Source organism: Gobio gobio (assembly GCF_949357685.1).
Source record: "Gobio gobio genome assembly, chromosome: 11".
In the NCBI taxonomy this organism is placed as follows: domain Eukaryota; kingdom Metazoa; phylum Chordata; class Actinopteri; order Cypriniformes; family Gobionidae; genus Gobio; species Gobio gobio.
The window spans coordinates 23,636,751-23,656,813 of NC_137104.1; the positions used below are offsets into that span (position 1 = coordinate 23,636,751).

At 35.9% G+C, this 20,063-nt stretch overlaps 1 protein-coding gene across 1 annotated transcript in view; it reads right to left on the bottom strand.

Annotated features, from left to right (window-relative positions):
- The window catches only part of eepd1 (endonuclease/exonuclease/phosphatase family domain containing 1), a 53,489-nt gene extending 34,934 nt beyond the window's left edge, over positions 1 to 18,555 (bottom strand). Inside the window, exon 1 of the mRNA XM_079829505.1 lies at positions 17,461 to 18,555. Within this exon, the coding sequence (XP_079685631.1) occupies positions 17,461 to 18,293 (833 nt within the window). The 5' untranslated portion in view covers positions 18,294 to 18,555. The remainder of the gene's footprint in view (positions 1 to 17,460) is intronic.
- Positions 18,556 to 20,063: the final 1,508 nt, after the last annotated feature.

Genomic DNA, 20,063 nt, shown 5'->3' on the forward strand with positions numbered 1-20,063 from the left:
AATAAAATCCTGAGAATTTGCTTTTCCCAGGAAAGTGTTATTTTAGAATTAATTATATACTTTTATAGTATTTATCAATATTTTGAACAAGCTTTTATTTTTACATTTTTAGTTTCCATTTTAATTTTAGTTGTTACATGGTTGTCATTTATTTTTTGTTTTTTTTAGCTTTAATTTATTTTTATTTCATTGGCCCTGGAGGACTGAGGACTGACCAATATGTTAATAAATGTAATGTATATTTAAAATGGAATAAACTTTTACAATGATGCTGCAGAAAACATTGCTAAACTATGTGTTCTGGACACTGTGTTGAATATGCTAAAATGTGTGGGGAATGGGTATATTCTTCGGAAAAGAAAATCTTTATTTAAAATCACAAATCTCATATAAAAAATAAAAATAAAAAGCACAGCATAAGTAGCCTAGTTTTGCCAATATTTTAAGACACACTTCATAGAAGTCATTAGAAAGATCTGCTAAACCATCATTCCCACTCCAACATTTACTTTAACTGATTTGACTACAATTTGATAAAGACATTCACATTCATTGTCCATTTAAAAAATACATACATTGTATATTCCAACGGATAGTACTGCAGGTTATAACTTCATTTTGACCCTATCTGAGGTCCCTGTCTCTACTGGGATGTTTATCTGCATTGGAGCTATTTAGAATTTCAAATTAGAGCCACAAATATGACATGAAGAGCTCAGAGACCAACTATAAACACAAATCAATTATACTGTACTGTCAGGAGGCACAGAACACTCCTGCAGGCTTTCCCAGATTTCATAGTATTCAGTGTCACAGCACTTCATTATATAGTAAAATACAAGTACAAAATGTATCCAAAAGTTTCATTTTTTTTCAATGTTAAAATCCTGTTCCAATCACAAATTTTGCAGTCAGCATAAGATGTATTTCTATAGCAGCATTTACACATATTTTTAGGCCAAACCCTAGAAACAGGTTGCATTTTAGCAATGCTAAAAGCTTAAAATAGGTTTGTGGTTAACACGCGTGAAAAATTATTTTCACGTTTTATTCTACGGCATAAAATACATCAGTAATACCGCCTTTAGATTAAAAAAACAAAAAACAAAAAAAGCTTTTACTTGCCTTGAAAAAGCCAATTGCTAACAAGTGTCTAAATGGGACTACAGAGGTTATCAGGGACATTAAAAGTTTTCACACCGAATTAGGGATGCACTGATTGTTCAGCAACTGAAATTATTCGGCCGAAAATAGCAAAAATTGCACTTTCTGTGTTCGGCCGAATAAGTGAAAAGACAGAATAAATGTAACCAAACAATGACGTTTTTGATGACGCGATCAAATATAGCAACCAGCGCGTGTGAGAGAGGTATGTACGCTTCAAAATGCAGCAAACATGGCGGAAGTGTAGAAGCATTAAAGTGTCCGAGATAGACACAAGACACTGTCTAAGCGCCCTCAAATGTAAGCAAGAGCACCCCTCAGTTGATACTGTAATAATATATTGGCAAATCCTCCAGTGCATATTTGTGTCTGTAGAACGTCAAATGTATCCATTTACAAAGTGTTTCTGCAGTGGTGACAGGCTCGCAAAACCTCTCATGAACAAACAAACAAAGTGTAGACACGAATTGATGCAAGTAAGATATTTATTGTGCATTGTTAGCAGCTTCATTGAACTTTGTGAGATTGCGATGAAATGACATAGCGACAGCGTTTAGTGATCGTGAATGGAGCGGTCTAGGCTCGCTGTCGAGTCTACAGTCTATATAATCCATTGAATAAAAAGTTTTTCATGTTGCAAAAAGGATTAATGGCCAATCGCATGCTGCAAAGTTTCGGAAGTGACATAGTGAAATAGTAACACATTAAAGCAATGTAAAGGCAGACTAATAGATTAATAGAAAAATATTTGTTGCAAAATATTTTTGAAATACTAAATAATCTTAAATGTCTCACTGTACACTCACTGTTGTGGAGCCGTTGCTTAGCCTACATCTGCACTTTAATAGAGCACCCTCAGTGATTTCAGAAGTACCCTCAGTGATTTGATCATGATACCTGTAGGCATAATAGGCCAAAGATAAGATGGCCAATTTTTTTGCTTTTTACATTTAATTTAAGTTATATAGTGCTTTGCTTGTATAATGTCTGCTGGAATGCTAAAAAATGTTCAGTGTTAAATATTTTCAAATTGTAATTTTTTAATTTATTTTTCTTTAAAAAAAGCAAGACAAAATAGTAAAAAGCTAATTTTTACTATTTAATTTATGCAATGGTGAAAAAATTGACAAAATAATGGAGAAAAAAAAGAAAAGAACAAAAATCGAAAAACCACGTTCGGTATTCGGCTTCGGCCTCCGGCCAAGTGTTTTATTGTTATTTGGCTTCGGCCAAGAATTTTCATTTCGGTGCATCCCTTCACCGAATAGATGAATCCATCTACTCACTAGTCCACCGTTTATAATTGCACACTTTTCTAACCTAAACTTTCAGGGAATTTTTTTTTCAAATAAAGACCAAAAGAGTTGTTGGAAGCTTAATGGTGATAACATTAAAGTTATGCATGTGTGTAGTTCGTATAGAGCCTAAGTTTAGTGTTTTACTTCTGGCGATTGTATATCAAACTTCACAAAAGTTATGTTAATTTATGAAGATTATTAAGATGAACCGCTCAGACGGTTATTAACAAACGTGGAAATGTGCACATTCGAGCATTTCATACAGTGGGCTTAAACATCTCGCTCTTTTACAGCAGATTTAGTTCACAAACAACTGACCATCAGTAAATCTGATTTTCATTTATAAATAAATTCTAAAATTCTGCATTAGTAGACTAACTTACTTTTCTTCGGGATCTCCAGTTCTTGGCTCATTTTGAGTCAGACTTGTGAATTCAGTGAATTGCTAACTGGAGACTTGCTCTGAATGGATCATTGAATCAGTGAGTTGTTGAATCGAGAAGAGATGCAATTGGATCGGTGTACTTCATGAATGAATCATTCAGTGCAATTTGCAAACCGATTAAAGCCACAATATGTAATTTTTCGCCGCTAGAGGTCGCTTATTCAAAACACCGGCGTAGCTTGATGACGCCTGGATTTCACAGAGCTTTTATTATGCCGCAGATGACCACTTCCGCTTTTTCTAGTCATGCATACGCAGAGCAGACGTAAGCTAGATCGATATTAGGCAATGTAAAACTCGCACTAAATAAAACATTTTTTATTTAAACGATAAGACTAACTGTGTTGTGTTGTGCAATATAACACTGATTAGCTTTCTGTTGATGAATGTATCCAAACAGTTGCTCACCACCTGTCTAATAAAACACATAATATCTTAAAGCGTCTTTGGTGTTTCCATGGTTTCTACAAAGTAAAACCAAATCAAGGGTAATGCGGGTATGATGTCATTAATCCTGGTTAAAATAGCTTATTTCTCTGGATTGAAACATTTGGGATAATGTAATGCAAGCACACAAGTCAACAAAACATAACATTGTTCTAGTGGTTTTCGGATATTTGAATCCAAAAATTGTACATATTGTGCCTTTAATTGAAAAGAATCAGCTAGTTCACTACTCGAACAGTAGTTAAGTAAAAAAGTACAATATTATGCTTTGGAATATAGCAAAGTAAAAGTTTCCCAAAATAAAAATACTCTGATAAAAAGGTACAGATACTTGAAAAATGTTCTAAAGTGCAGTAACAAAGACAACATACTTTTCCACCACTGTAAATTACACACTTCACTTTATCTCTGATAATACCGGCACTCTCCTAAAATTGTCCTGGTCTATAGGCTCACAAGTACAGTTGCAGTAACTGTTCAAGAAAAAGAAATAGGAAAAAAGTAGAGATAATCCATCTTTATTTTCCAGCCAATGCTAGAGCTGATTACACAGATCCTGTTGTGAGAACAAACAGTCAGACAACACCCTGTTCCCTCATAGATGAGCGCACGGGGTGTGTGTGTGTGTTTATTTGATTATTTGGCATTTATGTGTGTTATAAAAACTCTATGATCTTTTCAAACCTTGACCAGTTATCAAAACTCAGATCAATAAACGTTAACATTGAAAACCAAGCAGCTGCACGGTCATAAAATAATAACAATTAAAAAAAAATCTCATACACATTAATGGAAATTAAACAGTAAAATTATTATATAACGAACCTAGACAACAATCTCAATGATCATGAACCATCATGTGCTTTTTTTACGATCTATAAAACTCTGAGGAGGGAGTGAATGCCTACAGTCTGCATTCAATTATTTTCTGATGTCATTTTTGATTTAGTAAAATGCTTTTTTTTCATATCATAACTTGTCTATTGATGTAATATAGGACTGGTGTACCTTTTCAGCCAAATACAGCCATGTTGTAAAACAAAAATCCATACATTTATCTTTTTATTTTTCCTCAGAAATGTTAATTTACAATAATTATAAATAAAATGCAACTTTATTTCATCTAGATTAATGTAAACTTATAAATACAACATTTTTTAACCAAAATTAATAAATGTTGTAAAGGTATTGCTTATCTTTAGTTTATGTTAGCTATTGCATTAACTAATGTTAATGTATAGAACATCATTACAAAGTGATACCAGGTTCCTTTCAACTTAAATAATTTATTTTTATTTAAAAACAAAAAACTACAGCTGAATTGAAGAACAGTGTGTATTATTCTGCTTGTCAATTGTCAAAGGCAATTGAGTTTGATCAAATTATTCCATCAAACCTCTCATTCAATGTAATCACAATCACATCACAATGTCAAACAGATTAATGAGATTCAGGAGATTTCATCCAGATAATGGAGAACATGGTGGTGTTGACTGGTGGATAACCAGTAGTGTGTTTCACTGCAGAGGTCAAACATCAGTGGGCTACTGATTCATGTTACTCCTCTGGTAATTACTGTATGATAATGTACAGTTTATTCTTTCTCCATGCCTGATGAGTCAATGCTCCCTCACATAATTCTTCAATTGTCTTGTTGCATATGTTGAGATGTTCAGAATTTCCAATATCCTACATGGAAAAGTTTAATGGAGCGACACTTGACATTGGATTTCCCACTTGGAAAATCTGCACAATTTGCACGTGTATGATATCATGTGGTGGACACTGTGGCACACAAAGCAAGTTACACAGTTAAGCAAATAAAATGAATCAACGAGTTGCAGTTCTTATGATAATAAAATCTTTTTAACAAGCATTTGCAGAGAAAGCTGTGTGTAAATGACCTTTTCTGTTGTTATAATTGGTCACCTGTAAAACGGAAGAATCCACAATGTTTTGCAATATTTTTATTGTTATTGTTAAACTAAGATGCAAAAACATCTTGTTCCAAAGTTATTGGATTTCTGAGAACATCCAATATGTCTGTTTGCTAGCCAGCAACTTGGCCCATTAAGTCAAAGTGAAGTAATAAGGAGGAAATTGGAGGTTCGGTAAGCATTGTTTCTCATTTCCCAAATTCACATGCAAAGGAGCTGTTTACATAGAAGGCAGAGAAGCAAAACACATCTCATCCGATTCAAAAGGTCAGAGAGCGAGTCGCACATGGTCATGTAAAACTACTCAGATTCTTATTTAAATCAAAATGAAAGAAAGTTATATTGTAGATGCAGTCACGGTTCTGAAAAGTGCTATTATTGCTAAATAAAACAAAAAATTATTTTCATTCATTGAAATAAAATATTAATTTATATATCAACTTAAAAACGTAAACTTAAAAAAACTTTAAGATTCGAACTGTTGCCTTGGTCCAGTGTAGACAGCTTCTAGCTGTTGCGGATCGGCGCATCAACTGTCGTGTCCGCTGTAGACACGATGCAAGTTGAAGTGCTAAAATTACCAAAATTAAAAATAAATTAAAAAAACAAAAACTAATTACAAGTGACAAATGCGCAAAACACAAATACTTAAATTAAACAAAAATAAAAAAATAAAAAAAATATAAGGTTAATTAAAAATTATAATAAATAATACTAAGACTCTTGGTCGTGTTTGTTATCCAACCTACACATTCTTCTGCTTCCTTGAATCTTTATTTACATATATTGACAAATTAGCAATAAGCAAACAACTCTGTTCCTCAATTTTTTCCATGTTACAGACAGGGTCAAGGGTTACCGTAGTTGTGCAGCATACAAAACAACAGCCTGTTCCTAATGATATTTCAAGCGTACAGTATGTGAAGCTGTTCAACATAAAACCAAGAGTCAATCTCAAACAAGAACACAAACCAAACAGAAGACTTCAGTAAACCCAGAAACATTAGACACCCAGAGAGACCACTAGACGGTTTTCAACGGCGACCTATTTGTGTTGCATAATCGATGTCAGATAAACCCAGCAATCAGTCAGTAATGACTTTATTTTCCTGCAACTCCTAAGTGATTAGTCACATGGAATTTATGCGTCAGGTGACTAAAAAAACGGTATGGGAAAGACGGCAGATTCCAAATCTAAATTTTCCAGGGGTTCCTGCACCAGCCCAGCAACTTCCATTGAGAAGAATGGTAATAATGTTAACAGACAGCTTTCAGTTTCTCCAGGTATTATAGACCACTCAAGACTACAAGTATAACAGAATCTGCAAATAACCTTCTCAGTGCAAATCCAACAGTAGTGACAGTTCAATCAATACGAGCATGACTCAGACAAGGTTCAACTCTGTCAAAATGTAACTGGTGAGTCTGCAGTTCCTAACGTGCTTGGCAGTTCATTACAGCACTAAAGGAAAAGGATGGAAAAATATCCTATAGACACACACACACACACGCACACCAACAAATTAGTCTACGCATCCTGTCACATTGTGCAACTTCCAGTACTTGTTTTTATAATAATGCTGCAATGCTGTTTTGTGTCAGCAGAAATGGAAAGGATTCCAAAGAATTGAAAATGATGACTTTGATCCAACCACGTGTGTGACTGTGAGGTCAGTCTTGGAAATAAATCAACAGCAACTGCTTCTTTCTCACAGTCTTTCATTCTCGTCAAACTCTCCACAACCCAAACATGTCAGCACCTTGGTTTTTGTTGCAAGGAAACCTTTCGAAAACCAATTTATTTTGCAATAAAAATGAAAGCACTTGCAAAACTGACTGTGACACTTAACATCCTATGTAGGACAGGACCTGAATTTTGGTGCAGGATTGTGGATATTGTGCATAATGTTACTAATTCAGGGTCTGAATTTCATTTTAGAAAATTGAGGGCGGTGGGGGGATTCCCCCCTTAGGTGACTCTTATGGGGTTTTTTTCTTTTCTTTTTACAATGGGGTCATTTTTTGAGTTTACACACAGCACAAGGAAGCTTGAATTGAATTTACAAAATAAACAAGAAAAAAAATTACAAGCAGAAGCACAAATAAACAATAACATAAAAATACAATTGAAATGAAATAGTGCTTCAAGGTTTTCATGTAGATTTAACAATATTCATGTAGAGGAATACAGAAATTGAATAAATTGAATGGTTCATTGTATAAATAAAATAGATACATTTTTTCCCACTATCTTTTGTTCTTTGATTAACATTAAATGGCAAACAGTCACAGAAGCAGGTATATTCAGCTGCTGTAACTTTAAGAGCTAGTGCACGGATCCAATATACTGATATACAAGTGTTTTCTTTCTCAACTGTTTACATTCACTTAAGACATAACCAACTCTTTATGTGATTGTATTTTGGGTATTCTGACAATTCTGTGCGTTTCTGACCATTTACGCACAATAAACTGCGAAAAAGCAGTTTGTTTGGTACTTGCAAGCTTTATTATGTGTGTGTGCCCTTAGTATGAGCGCACAGAAAACCATCTTTCAGATAGTGCGAGAGTACTACTTAAGGCTTTAAAATCATTATATGTTTAAATTGACAAGTCATGCATATGATAAAGTTTAGTAACGATGGAACACTGGCCCGAATGGGCAAGTGACAATTATTTCCTGAAACGCGAGGAAAAGTCTTGCGTGCAGCTCGCTTGTACAGCTTTTATATATAAGGGGTGTATAACAGTACATGACAATCGTCCCGGAATTTTTGTATAACTCATTCGTTTACATTATATAAAGCCTTAAAGTTCTGCATAATTAAGGGCATGGCCACTTTGAGTGACAGGTGGATAGCCATTTATCTGCTGTCTGTTAGTCATCGCGTCACCTCAGCTCCACCTACGTCCCGCCTCTTTGCCCATTTTCTATTATCCAGGAGTGACGCGCGATGACGAGCTGCCAAGATGGCAACGGCCAGCTCGACCCTACTTTCGCTTCAAAACTGCTCTTCAGAATGGGTGACGTCACGGACACTACGACCATACTTTTTTACAGTCTATGAGATATATATATATATATATATACATGTTATATGTAATCTCTCAAACAGTGTTTGCAACGTGGAAAGACATAAAGAAAATAACATCTCACGTAGCATTACATTTACCTCAGGCAAGTATTAGCTTTTAAATTCATTATATTTACTTCACCTGCTAGTTTTGTCTCTATTTTAATATGTTTAAATAAATTTGTCATGAAAACAAGTTATGACAGTAACTGTGTAAATTATTATATTTCAAAAATTAAATGGAGAAGTTAATGCAAAACCTGCCTTGTGTGCAATTAACATAGTTTTTTTAGTATCGATTATTATATCTAAAAATAAATAGCAACTGAACTTAAAAGTTGTTGTTAATTGTAACATTTATCATAGTAATGTAGAAAAAATGGCTCCCTATATATAGATTACTGCATTAGCTGAGATAGATTTTTTCTTTAAGAAAATGTTAATTATAATTGAATTTATTTAAAGAGAGAGAGAGATACAATTTGTTCAATAAACCACTGTTTAATAAAAAAAGAATAAAGAGGCAATTTATGTTAGTTTACTCTCCCCCTGCTGTACCAAACTGTCAGTTTTGTGTACCGTTACACCCCTTTTAATTTTATAAATATATATTATATTATATTATATTATATTATATTATATTATATATGTATATATATATTAATATCAGAAGAAAACAAGCATAAAACTGAAAGAGATAGGGAATTAAGTCAAGCACCATTCATTTCCTCCTAAAATTTTTAAAATATATAGTTTCAGTCTGATATTTAAAGCAAACCAAAATTACACATTCCTGACATGAGATTAGAGATCTGAAACTGTCTTTTTGGTAGCTAGGTCATCATAATGTAGTACAGCACCATGGAGACTAAACACGTGACGTGTGCCACACTCACAAAGTTGTCAGATTAGTCAGATGAGTCGGATTGTTTGGCTTTGTGCGTGTGTGCGGTGAGGTTACTACAGGCCGTCTCTGCATTTACTGCTTTTCTCCAGAGTGAACTACAGTAACCTATGACCAAGCAGTCTGATGGCTTCCTCCACCCTGTGTGTTTAAGAGACAAGATTCATTGCAGCATTTCAAGCACTGTGGGTTTTAATGTGTCCTTTTACCCTGATAACAGATCAGACGTCTACCAGATAGTTCTTAATTTACAAAAAACAACCCAAAACAGAGACCACACAGGAGTGGTAAGCATGTTGACGGCTGACTCAGTTGTGATGACTGGAGAAGGGTGGCTTTGGGTGATCTGCAGTGACTCCTAGGTTGAGATGTTTGTCTGAGATGTTTACACATAACTTAAAGTTAAACTTTGGTGCCATTTGGCTATGGACATGAATGATATTACAAATCATGTAGCTTGTCGAAGAGTTCTACGCAGTGTAACAAAATGGATGAAAAATCTAATTTAAATTAAATGTTTATTTTAATATATTTTAAATGTAATTTATTTCCGTGATGGCAAAGAAATTTTTCAAATTTCAGCAGCCATTTCTTCAATCTTCAGTGTCACATAATTCTTCAGAAATCATTCTCATACATTGATTGCTGCGCAAGAAACATATCTGTTTTTGTAGAAACTGGTGTTTTTCAGGATTTATTGATAGAAACTAGAAAGTTCAAAAGAACATATTTAATATGAAATCTATTGTGATATAGGGCTGCCCCCTCGACGAGAAGAGGCTTTGTCGAACAAATTTTAATTAGATGGTTATGTCGCAAAAAAAACAACTCCGAAAAATCAACCATTCATCAACCTAACTATGGCTTATCCAGGCCTGTCACCATAACAAATTTTGCTGGACGATAAATTGGCCAAGAAATTATTGCGATAAACGATACTATTGTCGTTCTGAGACAATTTTCATCTAAAATAATGATAATGGCATAATAATGCAGGTACACCTTTTCAAAGATCAATAAACTTTTATTTCTAAAGACTATTTAACAAAGAAAACGGAAAGCATTTTAAATATCCACAATAAATGAACAAAACAACCAAAACAAAAAAAAGCAATGGACTCTCAGTCTGTTAACAAAAAAATGCACTTGAATAAACAGCTGGGAAAACTGCAACGGATGATTGTGTTTTAGGTAGTGCTGGGAATCGATTTAAAAAATTGTACTAATTAATCACATTTTTTTTTCTGTAATTAATCACGATAAGTTTTTAATGTTTTGATATTGTAATAATTTCAGTTACTCTCCAAATTAATGTAGAAACAATTTATTGACAGTATATTTTAAATGTGTTGTATTGTCATGTTTTTATGAATGAAGTTTTCATTAATGACGTTACATTACAGTATAACTGAAAGCTACCAATTTCAACATTTATTAGGCTTTAAAAAAACAACTTTTAATTTAAGTGAACTTAAAACAATCTTTACATAAACCCATTATAATAATTTCTTCCCTGTTAGACATATACAGAAATGTAAGTTATCGAACACCTTTCTTAACTGCATAAATAATAAATTAAATATAGATTAATCATCATTAAAGCTACACTTTTCTCTGTTCCCGTTGTTCTTTGATGAACATTAATGACAGGCATCATCAGAGCTCCTGTCACTTTAAGAACAGCCGCGGATCTCACGTGCTGTCACACGCATCTCATTTCCTCACAACTCTTTAAGTTAATTTAAGACGTTGTTTAACTAATTTAAAACTCCTAATATGAGAATACTCAAAATTCTCTGTGTTGTTGTTTGTTCATGAGCAAGAGAACTCGATGTGAGCAGATGACGCGAGTCTGTCTGTGCTTCGAGTGTGTGTGTGTGTGTGTGTGTGTGTCAGAGTGTCCCTCGATTAGCTGACATGAGACGCAGCCACACAGACAGGACATTGACATACAGCGCGTTGTCTTGTGTCTTGTCGCGCTTAGAAACATTTACATGTATAAGAGCGTGATCATATAATGTAACGCTCGGCAAAAATAGATATAAAAACGGACGCTGGAAATTATCGCGGCCGGAAAAATTAGAGCTCAATTTTTTTATCGTGCGATTAATTGATTTATTGACTATCGCGACAGGCCTAGGCTTATCATGTGAAACCTTTAGGAATAGTTGTAACGTTTGCCACTTTACATGGCCGCATGCTCTAACGTTAACCTGGATAAACGTTTGCTATTATTAGCACATATAAAAGCATTTGTGCGGACTAACCCGGAAGCGCCGGTGTGATCACTTGCAATTTTTTCCTGATTACAGCAGAAAGAACTTAAAATACTCTGTCTGGTCATACATTTAAAACTGTATAGGGTCTACTTTTGTGTACACTCACAAAAACAACAAATCTTTGTGCTTTTGTACCAACAAAAAAAAAAAAGTGCGCTTTCTGCCATCTTGGACTCTTGGTCTTCGTGTACTGGAGTGCGTCACAAAAAAATGTACCGAAACTCAGCATATACTTGCCTCACAGACAATAATGTCAAAAGACATATTGAAATGTCAACCAATTTAAGTATTTTCTGATTATGTAATCTGTATGAAACATGCATTTCTCTCTATAGGCGCTTCCACTACACTGAGGAGATGTTGTTTGAAGATGCTGACTCGCCCTCTTTGCAGCTGACACGGACTCAGAAATCACTAGTTTATTAATAAATTATTAAAATGTTCAGACAGTCTCCTTTCTGTTTATGCAATAGTATGGTTTGGTATTTCTCTGTAATGTGATTAGTTGACTAAATGAACGACTATAGTCGACTAGAAAAATCTTTAGTCTGGGGCAGCCCTAGACATTAGAAATGTCTTCACTGTCAATTTTAATCAATTTAATGCATCCTTTAAGCAAGCAAAACTTCAAGGTTTGTTTTGATCCAACTGAATTTTTGATACAGTTTTATTGACATTACAACCCATGTGAGTTCCCAAAAGATGGAGTTTGTAAGTTTGTAAAGTTTTTCCACCAACAGTCAATCAACATTAATAAACCAACCTTGAAAGATGCTTATTGCTGTTTTGCAAGCTGACTTAAGTTTTTAAATGCAGCAATATGCTGGTGCATCAAAAAATATTTCTAGCACAGCAATAACACTTAAATATATGCATATGACCTTGTGTGGTAGAATCAGGTTCTGTAGAACACTGTTTCCCAACCTCTTTTGCCCTGTGTGTAAGGCTCAAGTTAGGGCTACACAATTAATCGAATATGTAATCGTGATTACAATTTTGTAATCGTTCAATAAAATGTAATCACAATATTTAAATAAAAAAGTCCACTTATATTATTCTTTGTAATGTGTTTTTTTTTCTTTCTACAGGGTATTTGAAGTTTTTCCCCCATTGTTTTTATTTTTATTTTTAGTATAACATTCTAATACCATGCATATTTTTACTTTTTTTATTTAAAGAAACCAAACCAATGTATATTTGACTTTTGAGGCTTATTGCTATGGAAAATCAATTTTTACAGGATGAGTGTTTTCAGCTTGTTTATTTTGATATAACAATAATGGCCTGCAGTCGCTTCAAACAATGGCTTAAAGCTATTCAAAATATCATTCAATGTAAATTGTGTTAGTCATAATTAATAATCCCAATTACAATTTCAGGGGTATATTCAACTATTATGATTTGTCATAATCGTCCAGCCCTAGCTCAAGTACCAATTCATCAAATTATTATTTTAGTATTATTTAGTATTATAGTATTATTAGTAGTATTATACTAAAGTATTTATTAATAATTTGAATTTGGTTTTATTCTTATATTTTCAGTTTATAAGTTATATTTTAATTAGTTGGTTTATTGTTATGTACTTTTACATTTTTATTACTTTACGTTGTTTTTTATTTACATGTAGCGTTAATTTCTTTTATTTCTTTTTATTAATTTATTTAATTATTTTATTTCTTACTTTGAGTTTTTCCATCTAATATTTGTATTTTATTATTTCAGCTTTATTTTAATTAGCGAAAACATTTAAAGCGTTTATGACATGAAAAATCAAATCCTTGATCAAAACCTTGATCTTTTGACATACAAGTTTTTGTATTATTAAAGGGGTCATGAACTGGCTTTTTATTTTATTTTTTACTGTTGTCTGAGGTCAACATATGACGTTTGCGTGGTTTTTACATTCAAAAACATCATAATGAGTAAGTAATAGGCTATTTTCTACCCTGGTTTTGAGCCTCTCTCAAGAAACGCTCGATTTTTATGGGGCTGCCGCACTGAAGACTTGGAAGTAAACACCCACGGGTAGGATTGGATAAGATTTGCATTTTTAATGAGCTTCAGCTCCCCTGTCAGTACATGTGGGAATTGTTTTGAAAGCGTGTGGGGAAACGGCAACAGGAATGATTCGCCCACAGGGCTCGCAAAATGTCTTTATCAAACAAACACAATGATTCATCTCTCATCCACCTATGATTGATTGGAATGTAATTTTTTTTATTACTTGGTCTGCCCGATCGGTGAATATAACCGCAAACCGTACACACACACACACACGCGCGCCCTTCAAATATCAAGTCAAGTGAGTGAACAACGCACATCAAGAAAGGAATGTTATTTCATTATTTAAGATAGCAGCCGGCCGGGCTTACGTTTTAGTAGCCCATGTGAAAAATGCATAGCCCCAGGACTTTGGGCTTTTCGAGCACTGGCCCATACATGTCCGAGTCTGATCCCGAATCGCTATGAACCAACACCACCACAAATAAAGGATTCTTCAGCCTTTGACAGCGTGCTAAGGTATCTTCAGTTAGACACATACACATAATCAATACGATCTGTAACACTGCAATACTATCACATAAAAACATTTTTTAACTCACATTAGTGTGTTGCTTCATTCATTCATTCATGTAATCTCATCCTGTCTGCAAATCCAGTCTCTTGTTTACAAATGAATCCATGGTGAAATGAAGGAACAAACGCGCAATGTCTTCCCCACGTGAGCTGGATATTCATTAAAAATAAAATTCATCCATGCATTCATAGTATTGGAATCTGAATTAAGCTTATGCGGTATGTTTAGCTCTATGTGGGCCTATGTCATGTCAGGCACGAGTCAGTGGGCGGGGCTACAGAATCAGGCGTTGTTCTTTTTCTGTTGAGGCGGTGCTTCACCACACGATGACGTCAAGGTGTGGCATATTCTGAGATCGATCGTTTGCTGGGCCTGGTGTCAATAGAAGCTTTTCTTTGACTAACAAGGAAGTAGATGGTTTATTTTTAATGGCGTCCTGGATCATGTGTTTGTTCTGAGAATTTTGCAGATTGTTTTGTAAACGAGGCACAGCGTAATGTTTGCAAAGATCTTTTGTTGACAGATGAAGCAGTCAGCTGTATTGGATCTGACAGCACTTACGTTGCAAAGTAAACAGTAACGTTTACCCTCACGTGCAATAGCGAGTGGGCATTAACACCGTTTCTTAGTTTGCAATAACGTTAGCCAATCATAACAGTTGCCGTTTACTGACAAACTTTTAAGGAGCCACCGTGTAAATGCCCCCTCAGACAGAGGGTCAGAATGAGGTTTGAATATAATAATTTTTCCACATATATATTTGTATTTTTGTGCAAACTTTAAAATAAAAAATATTAAAATAAAAAAAATCCATATCATGACACCTTTAATAGTTTTAGTTATGATATCAACACTGCTTCATCAACACAGAACCAGAAAGAATTTCGTTAAAGGGGTCATATGAAGTTTAATGCAATGTGTTTACGCAGTATTTTTTTCAGGGCCAATAAAAATATAGAAGCACAAAACTCTGATCTACTGGCCCCAGGGGCCAGTGGGATTTTTTTTTATGTTGAGCCCTGATCCACTCCCGAAGCGAAGCAGTATTGACAGATGATAATTTCGGCCCTACCTTATCAATTCAAGCCCGAATTTGATCCGGAAAATGCAGATGACCAAACTGATCGATCAACTCGAGCCAGCGCAACTGGACCAGAACATATCAGGTAAGTTTGCATTTGTTATCATAGAAACGTCAAACAAGCGCTACTCTATACTGCTAAAAACACGTGTTGAATAGTCATTAGCATTTTCGTAAAAATGTAAACATACTTACAGGCTGTGTCTGTGAGTCAGAAGCACTATACTTGCAAAGATGGAATTGCACCACTTTTTAGAAACAGCCTTTGTGCTCTCCCAGGTGCTAGAAACAGTCCTCAGAAAAATGCGCAGCACACAGTCAAATATTTGGGTTGTACTACTCTGGAACAGTGTTGTAACTAAACCACTGTTTTCTAATTGCCCCCTCTTTGGAAGGCCAAACAAAGCGACATCTCCGCGACATGGCGCCACCGGTGACAACAATAATACAACGAGAATAAAAGTTACGCCTTCTTTCTTTGCATATTAATTTGGGCAGTGTTATTATGAAACTCTGCCCCACATACTGACGTAGATTTGTGGGGGGGTGTTTGAACAAAGTTTTTTAGGAAGGTGTGGCTCAGCCTTAACTTTTACAAAAAAATATCTCTTTGGGTTTGAGACTTTGAGCTTTGTAACTCTGCAGATCTTATACATGCACAAACCACTACATAACACACTAAAGAGAAAGGAAAACAAGAAAGCGCATCATATGACCCCTTTAGCTTATACTATACTAGATATCATTTATAAATTAAATCATAAACAAGCAAAAAAAAGTTGTTTATGTAGTTAAGTAGCACATACATTTTGCTACCAGTGTCATATATACACAATATGTGTTTAAAAAGGAAATAAATAAACATTAGCAATCACAACTAATTATTTTAATTTATGAATGAAAGAGCAAAATCTAAATCTTTCCAAATGCATTATGAACATATTACACAAGCCTCTTGGTTGAGAATCGCTGCTTTATAGGGACAGTTGCATTACATGCATTGTTGTAACATAGCGTACTCTACAGCTTTCAGCGCTGAAGTAAATCATAACACTACACTATATTCTCCCTGCCAATACTACTACTATTTCAACTCCAATCAACACACACACACACACAAGCTTATATAACAACCCTCCCTGAGCCATGACAAGAATGAGGGCACGTACCTCAGCAACACCCAGAGTGAATTACAGTAGGGGTGTGCGTGTGTGTGTGTGTGTGTGTGTGTGTGTGTGTGTGTGTGTGTGTGTGTGTGTGTGTGTGTGTGTGTGCGTGCGCGCGCTGTGGACCATAAAACAACTAACAGTACAAACATTTATCTTCTAGAATCGATCAATGCAATAAAACATGGGCAGTGCTGAATTCTGATAACATTCAGTCAGATGTGCCGTAGCGCTGTATGTGCTCAGTCCTGCATGTGATCCAGCACTGCAACACAAGCCAGCTGGACGTCCTATATCCACTACACCAATAACCTGCCACACAGTTTCTTCTTCCACACAAAGATCTTAAAAGTTGCACCAAAAAAAGTATGTGATTTGAGAATAAAGAAATCATCAGGGGTCATAACGCTTCACAATTCAAATTTCAGACCATACAGTGCACTGCAAATTTAAAAATGTAACAAAATAAAAAATGCAACAAAACGTTATTTTTCCTGCTATGTAAGCAGGAATCAATGGCCATTTTCTGTCCTTTTTTCAATTTTACTTTTGCTATATTGTGACGCCAGAAATTATCATTGGAATATTTTTGGGTTGTCATGCAATTTGTGGATGACCGTGGACTGTTTTACATCATGTATGTATTGATTTTAATAACTTTAATGTACTTGGAAGTGTACTCAATATACTCAATATTCAATTGCTCTGATTCAGGGGCACACAAAACTTGATCGGGACATCCCTTGTAAAAAGTTTGACCCTATTCAGCTGTAAACAGGTCCAAATGTCCAAATACCTTTACAAAGAAGTACTGTGATGCTACCAGGGTGCAGTGATTGTATCAGATTGTAATGTCATGGTCCTATTAAACGTAACCACTGTACTGAATGATTACCATACTCATGTACCATGTTGTTTACATGGTAGCCTACTCAAATTAACTTGAAAAAAGATAGAACATGTCAAAACACTAGTATTGTCATTGTGAATGTCCAAAAACATTGTGTGTCTTATGTTACATGTCTAAAAAATAAAAAATTAAAATAAATAAAAAAACATTAGTGTTGTAATACAGTTTACTCACTCATTTTCTAGTAGGGTCATACAGACGACCTCTTTGACCCCAGGGTTGTTGGCCTTCTCACTGGAGCAGCGCTGCAGGTTCCAGGTGGCCATTCGCACCACGGGCTTCCCATCACGCGTACCCCCTGGAGGCTCCACGCAGGGCCGGACAGACGTGACGAGCGGCGGTCCTCGGAGCGGAACGTCCATCTCTTCGCTGCGAACACTGAAGGACGTGGGGCTCGGGTGCGTGAATCCTCCGTTCGTGTTCGTGGAAGGAGTCCTGGAGCGCTCCACGAACACCTGGAAACGGATTCGGTCCAGCAAGGATGAATTTATGTTGGCCACTTTGACCAGGTCTTCGATGCTTCTGAACGGGCCGTGCAAGGAACGGAACTCTACGATGTTCTTGGCGATTTTCTCGGTGATGCCGCGGACGCTCATGAGCTGCGGCGGCGTGGCCGTGTTTATGTTCACGCCGGTGCACGGCAGGTGCTCGTGCTCTTTGCGCAGAGATGAAGGCGAGTGATTAGACGAGCTGTTCTTGCTCGACACGCAGATCTCTAGTTTAATCGCCTCTAGTTTAGTTGCACCGACTCCACTGACTAACGCCAGGTCTTCTACTTTCTTGAATCCGCCGATGCATTCCCGGTACTCCACGATGTTCTGAGCCACCCCGCGGTTCACGCCCGGCAGAGTCATGAGCTCCTCCTCGGTGGCGGTGTTGATGTTCAGCCGCTCCTGATTAACTAGTATGTGGCTGAAGTTGCATGCCGCGCTGAACTTGCGTTTGCCCTGGCAGAAATCCGTGGGGTCCTTGGGAATGGACCGGTGGCACCCGAGATTCCCACCCATGTGTCTCGGTGATTCAGTTCGGGAACTGAGAATGAAACCCGTCCGGATCCAGGTGGCACATAGACTAATTTTGATATTTGTACTTGATATTTAAAGCTAAATTCTTTAACGACCTCTCGTTAAACATACACGAATAGATATCGCTGTAATCTCTCTTATCTGTGTCAGTTCTTGCAGAATTCCCCGTGTTTTCTCAGTCTCGGAGCAGAAGGAATAGCGTCCATGTCAACGCTCATCCAGGCAGACTGAACTGAACTGAAGTGAACTCTAGCGCGGTTTCTCGTGCTGTCCGATTCGCGGACGAATTGTTCGTTTGAACCGAGTCTTTTTAATGATTCGGTCGAATCAATTCAAGAAGCAGAATCTCTGGACTAAATGACAGTTCATACCAAATATTATAATCTATAAAACGAAAGTTTAAATAATCGTTCTAATTCTACGAAAATAGGAAATGCACACAACGATTTTGTTGGAAACGGAACGATTTTTCCAGCGGTTAAATGCTAAAAACATTTACAGCCAATCAGAATCCTCGACAAAACGGCATAAAACTGTAAATGAACCATGATCAACATATCAGACAAGGTAGGCTAGGATCATTTATTTGGCAAACACACACACACACATACATACACACACACACACACACACACAAACACAAACAATCAAGCAGAGTTATATAATCAAACTGGAACATTTAGGCTTACACACACAATATAATTAGAATTTATGCAACTTAATAAAAAATAAAAAAAAGTGATAATCCCTTTCGAGCGATGACTCAACTCAACGGACCGGCTTGTTCGAACGAATCGACTCTCTAAAATGAATCGCACTTCCCAAAGCTATTTCAAAGCACTCATCAAACCTGATGGGGGCGTTCCTCCAGTCTTTATTATTGGCCATTGTCTGTGACTCTCCCAATATGACACAGAGCTATTGTGATTATTTGATCCATCATAAACATTTTGTTCAGATTAATTGGATAGGCCTACATGCAGTAACAGGAGTGTATAACAAATCTGAGCTTAAATATAGCCTACATTCTGGAAGGCTTGTGTTTAATTTATGTTTTGAATGTTGTCTTAACTGAATGAAAGATCAAAGTAATTATGACAATGTGCTTTGAGCTCTTGTCAATTCAATACCACCGTTAGCATCTGATCTGAATGCCAGATGATTAATCTCGGATGTGATTGCAGCAAACAGAAGATAAAATCTGCCTCAAGATTTAAAATAGTTTCTTATCAGGGATAAGTATGTTTAATAAAAATAAAACGATTCATGTAAACTTTACGAAGTCCAATAATCTCACAATAATCTAAACATTTATGACACTCCTTTGTGCTATCAAAGAATATAGCTATATGAATTTTAAATATATTACCTTGCATTCTGGACCACAAATTGCCTATTGTGTTTAAATGCTCCCAGCTAAACTATTTCTGGAACAAGGTGTGCTTGGGGTTAGACAGACACTGGCATTCATGTGTTGAGCTCACATATCTGGCATTCGTTGACTATAGTAGGCAATGTAGCAATAATCCAGCACCAATTCCTCACAACTAGCACTGAGATGTGTGCTGTGAAGTGTCAAGACAAAAGTATTTTAGTTCCAACTCCAAATGTACTTTCTCTACTGCCCCCTATTTCCTCATCTCATACACTCTTATGAGTGTAACTCCTATGACAATACTACAATGTGTATAAGAGGTCCCATTTAAAGTAAAAGACACATGCTTGATTATCACACAAGATCATCTGCTAGCA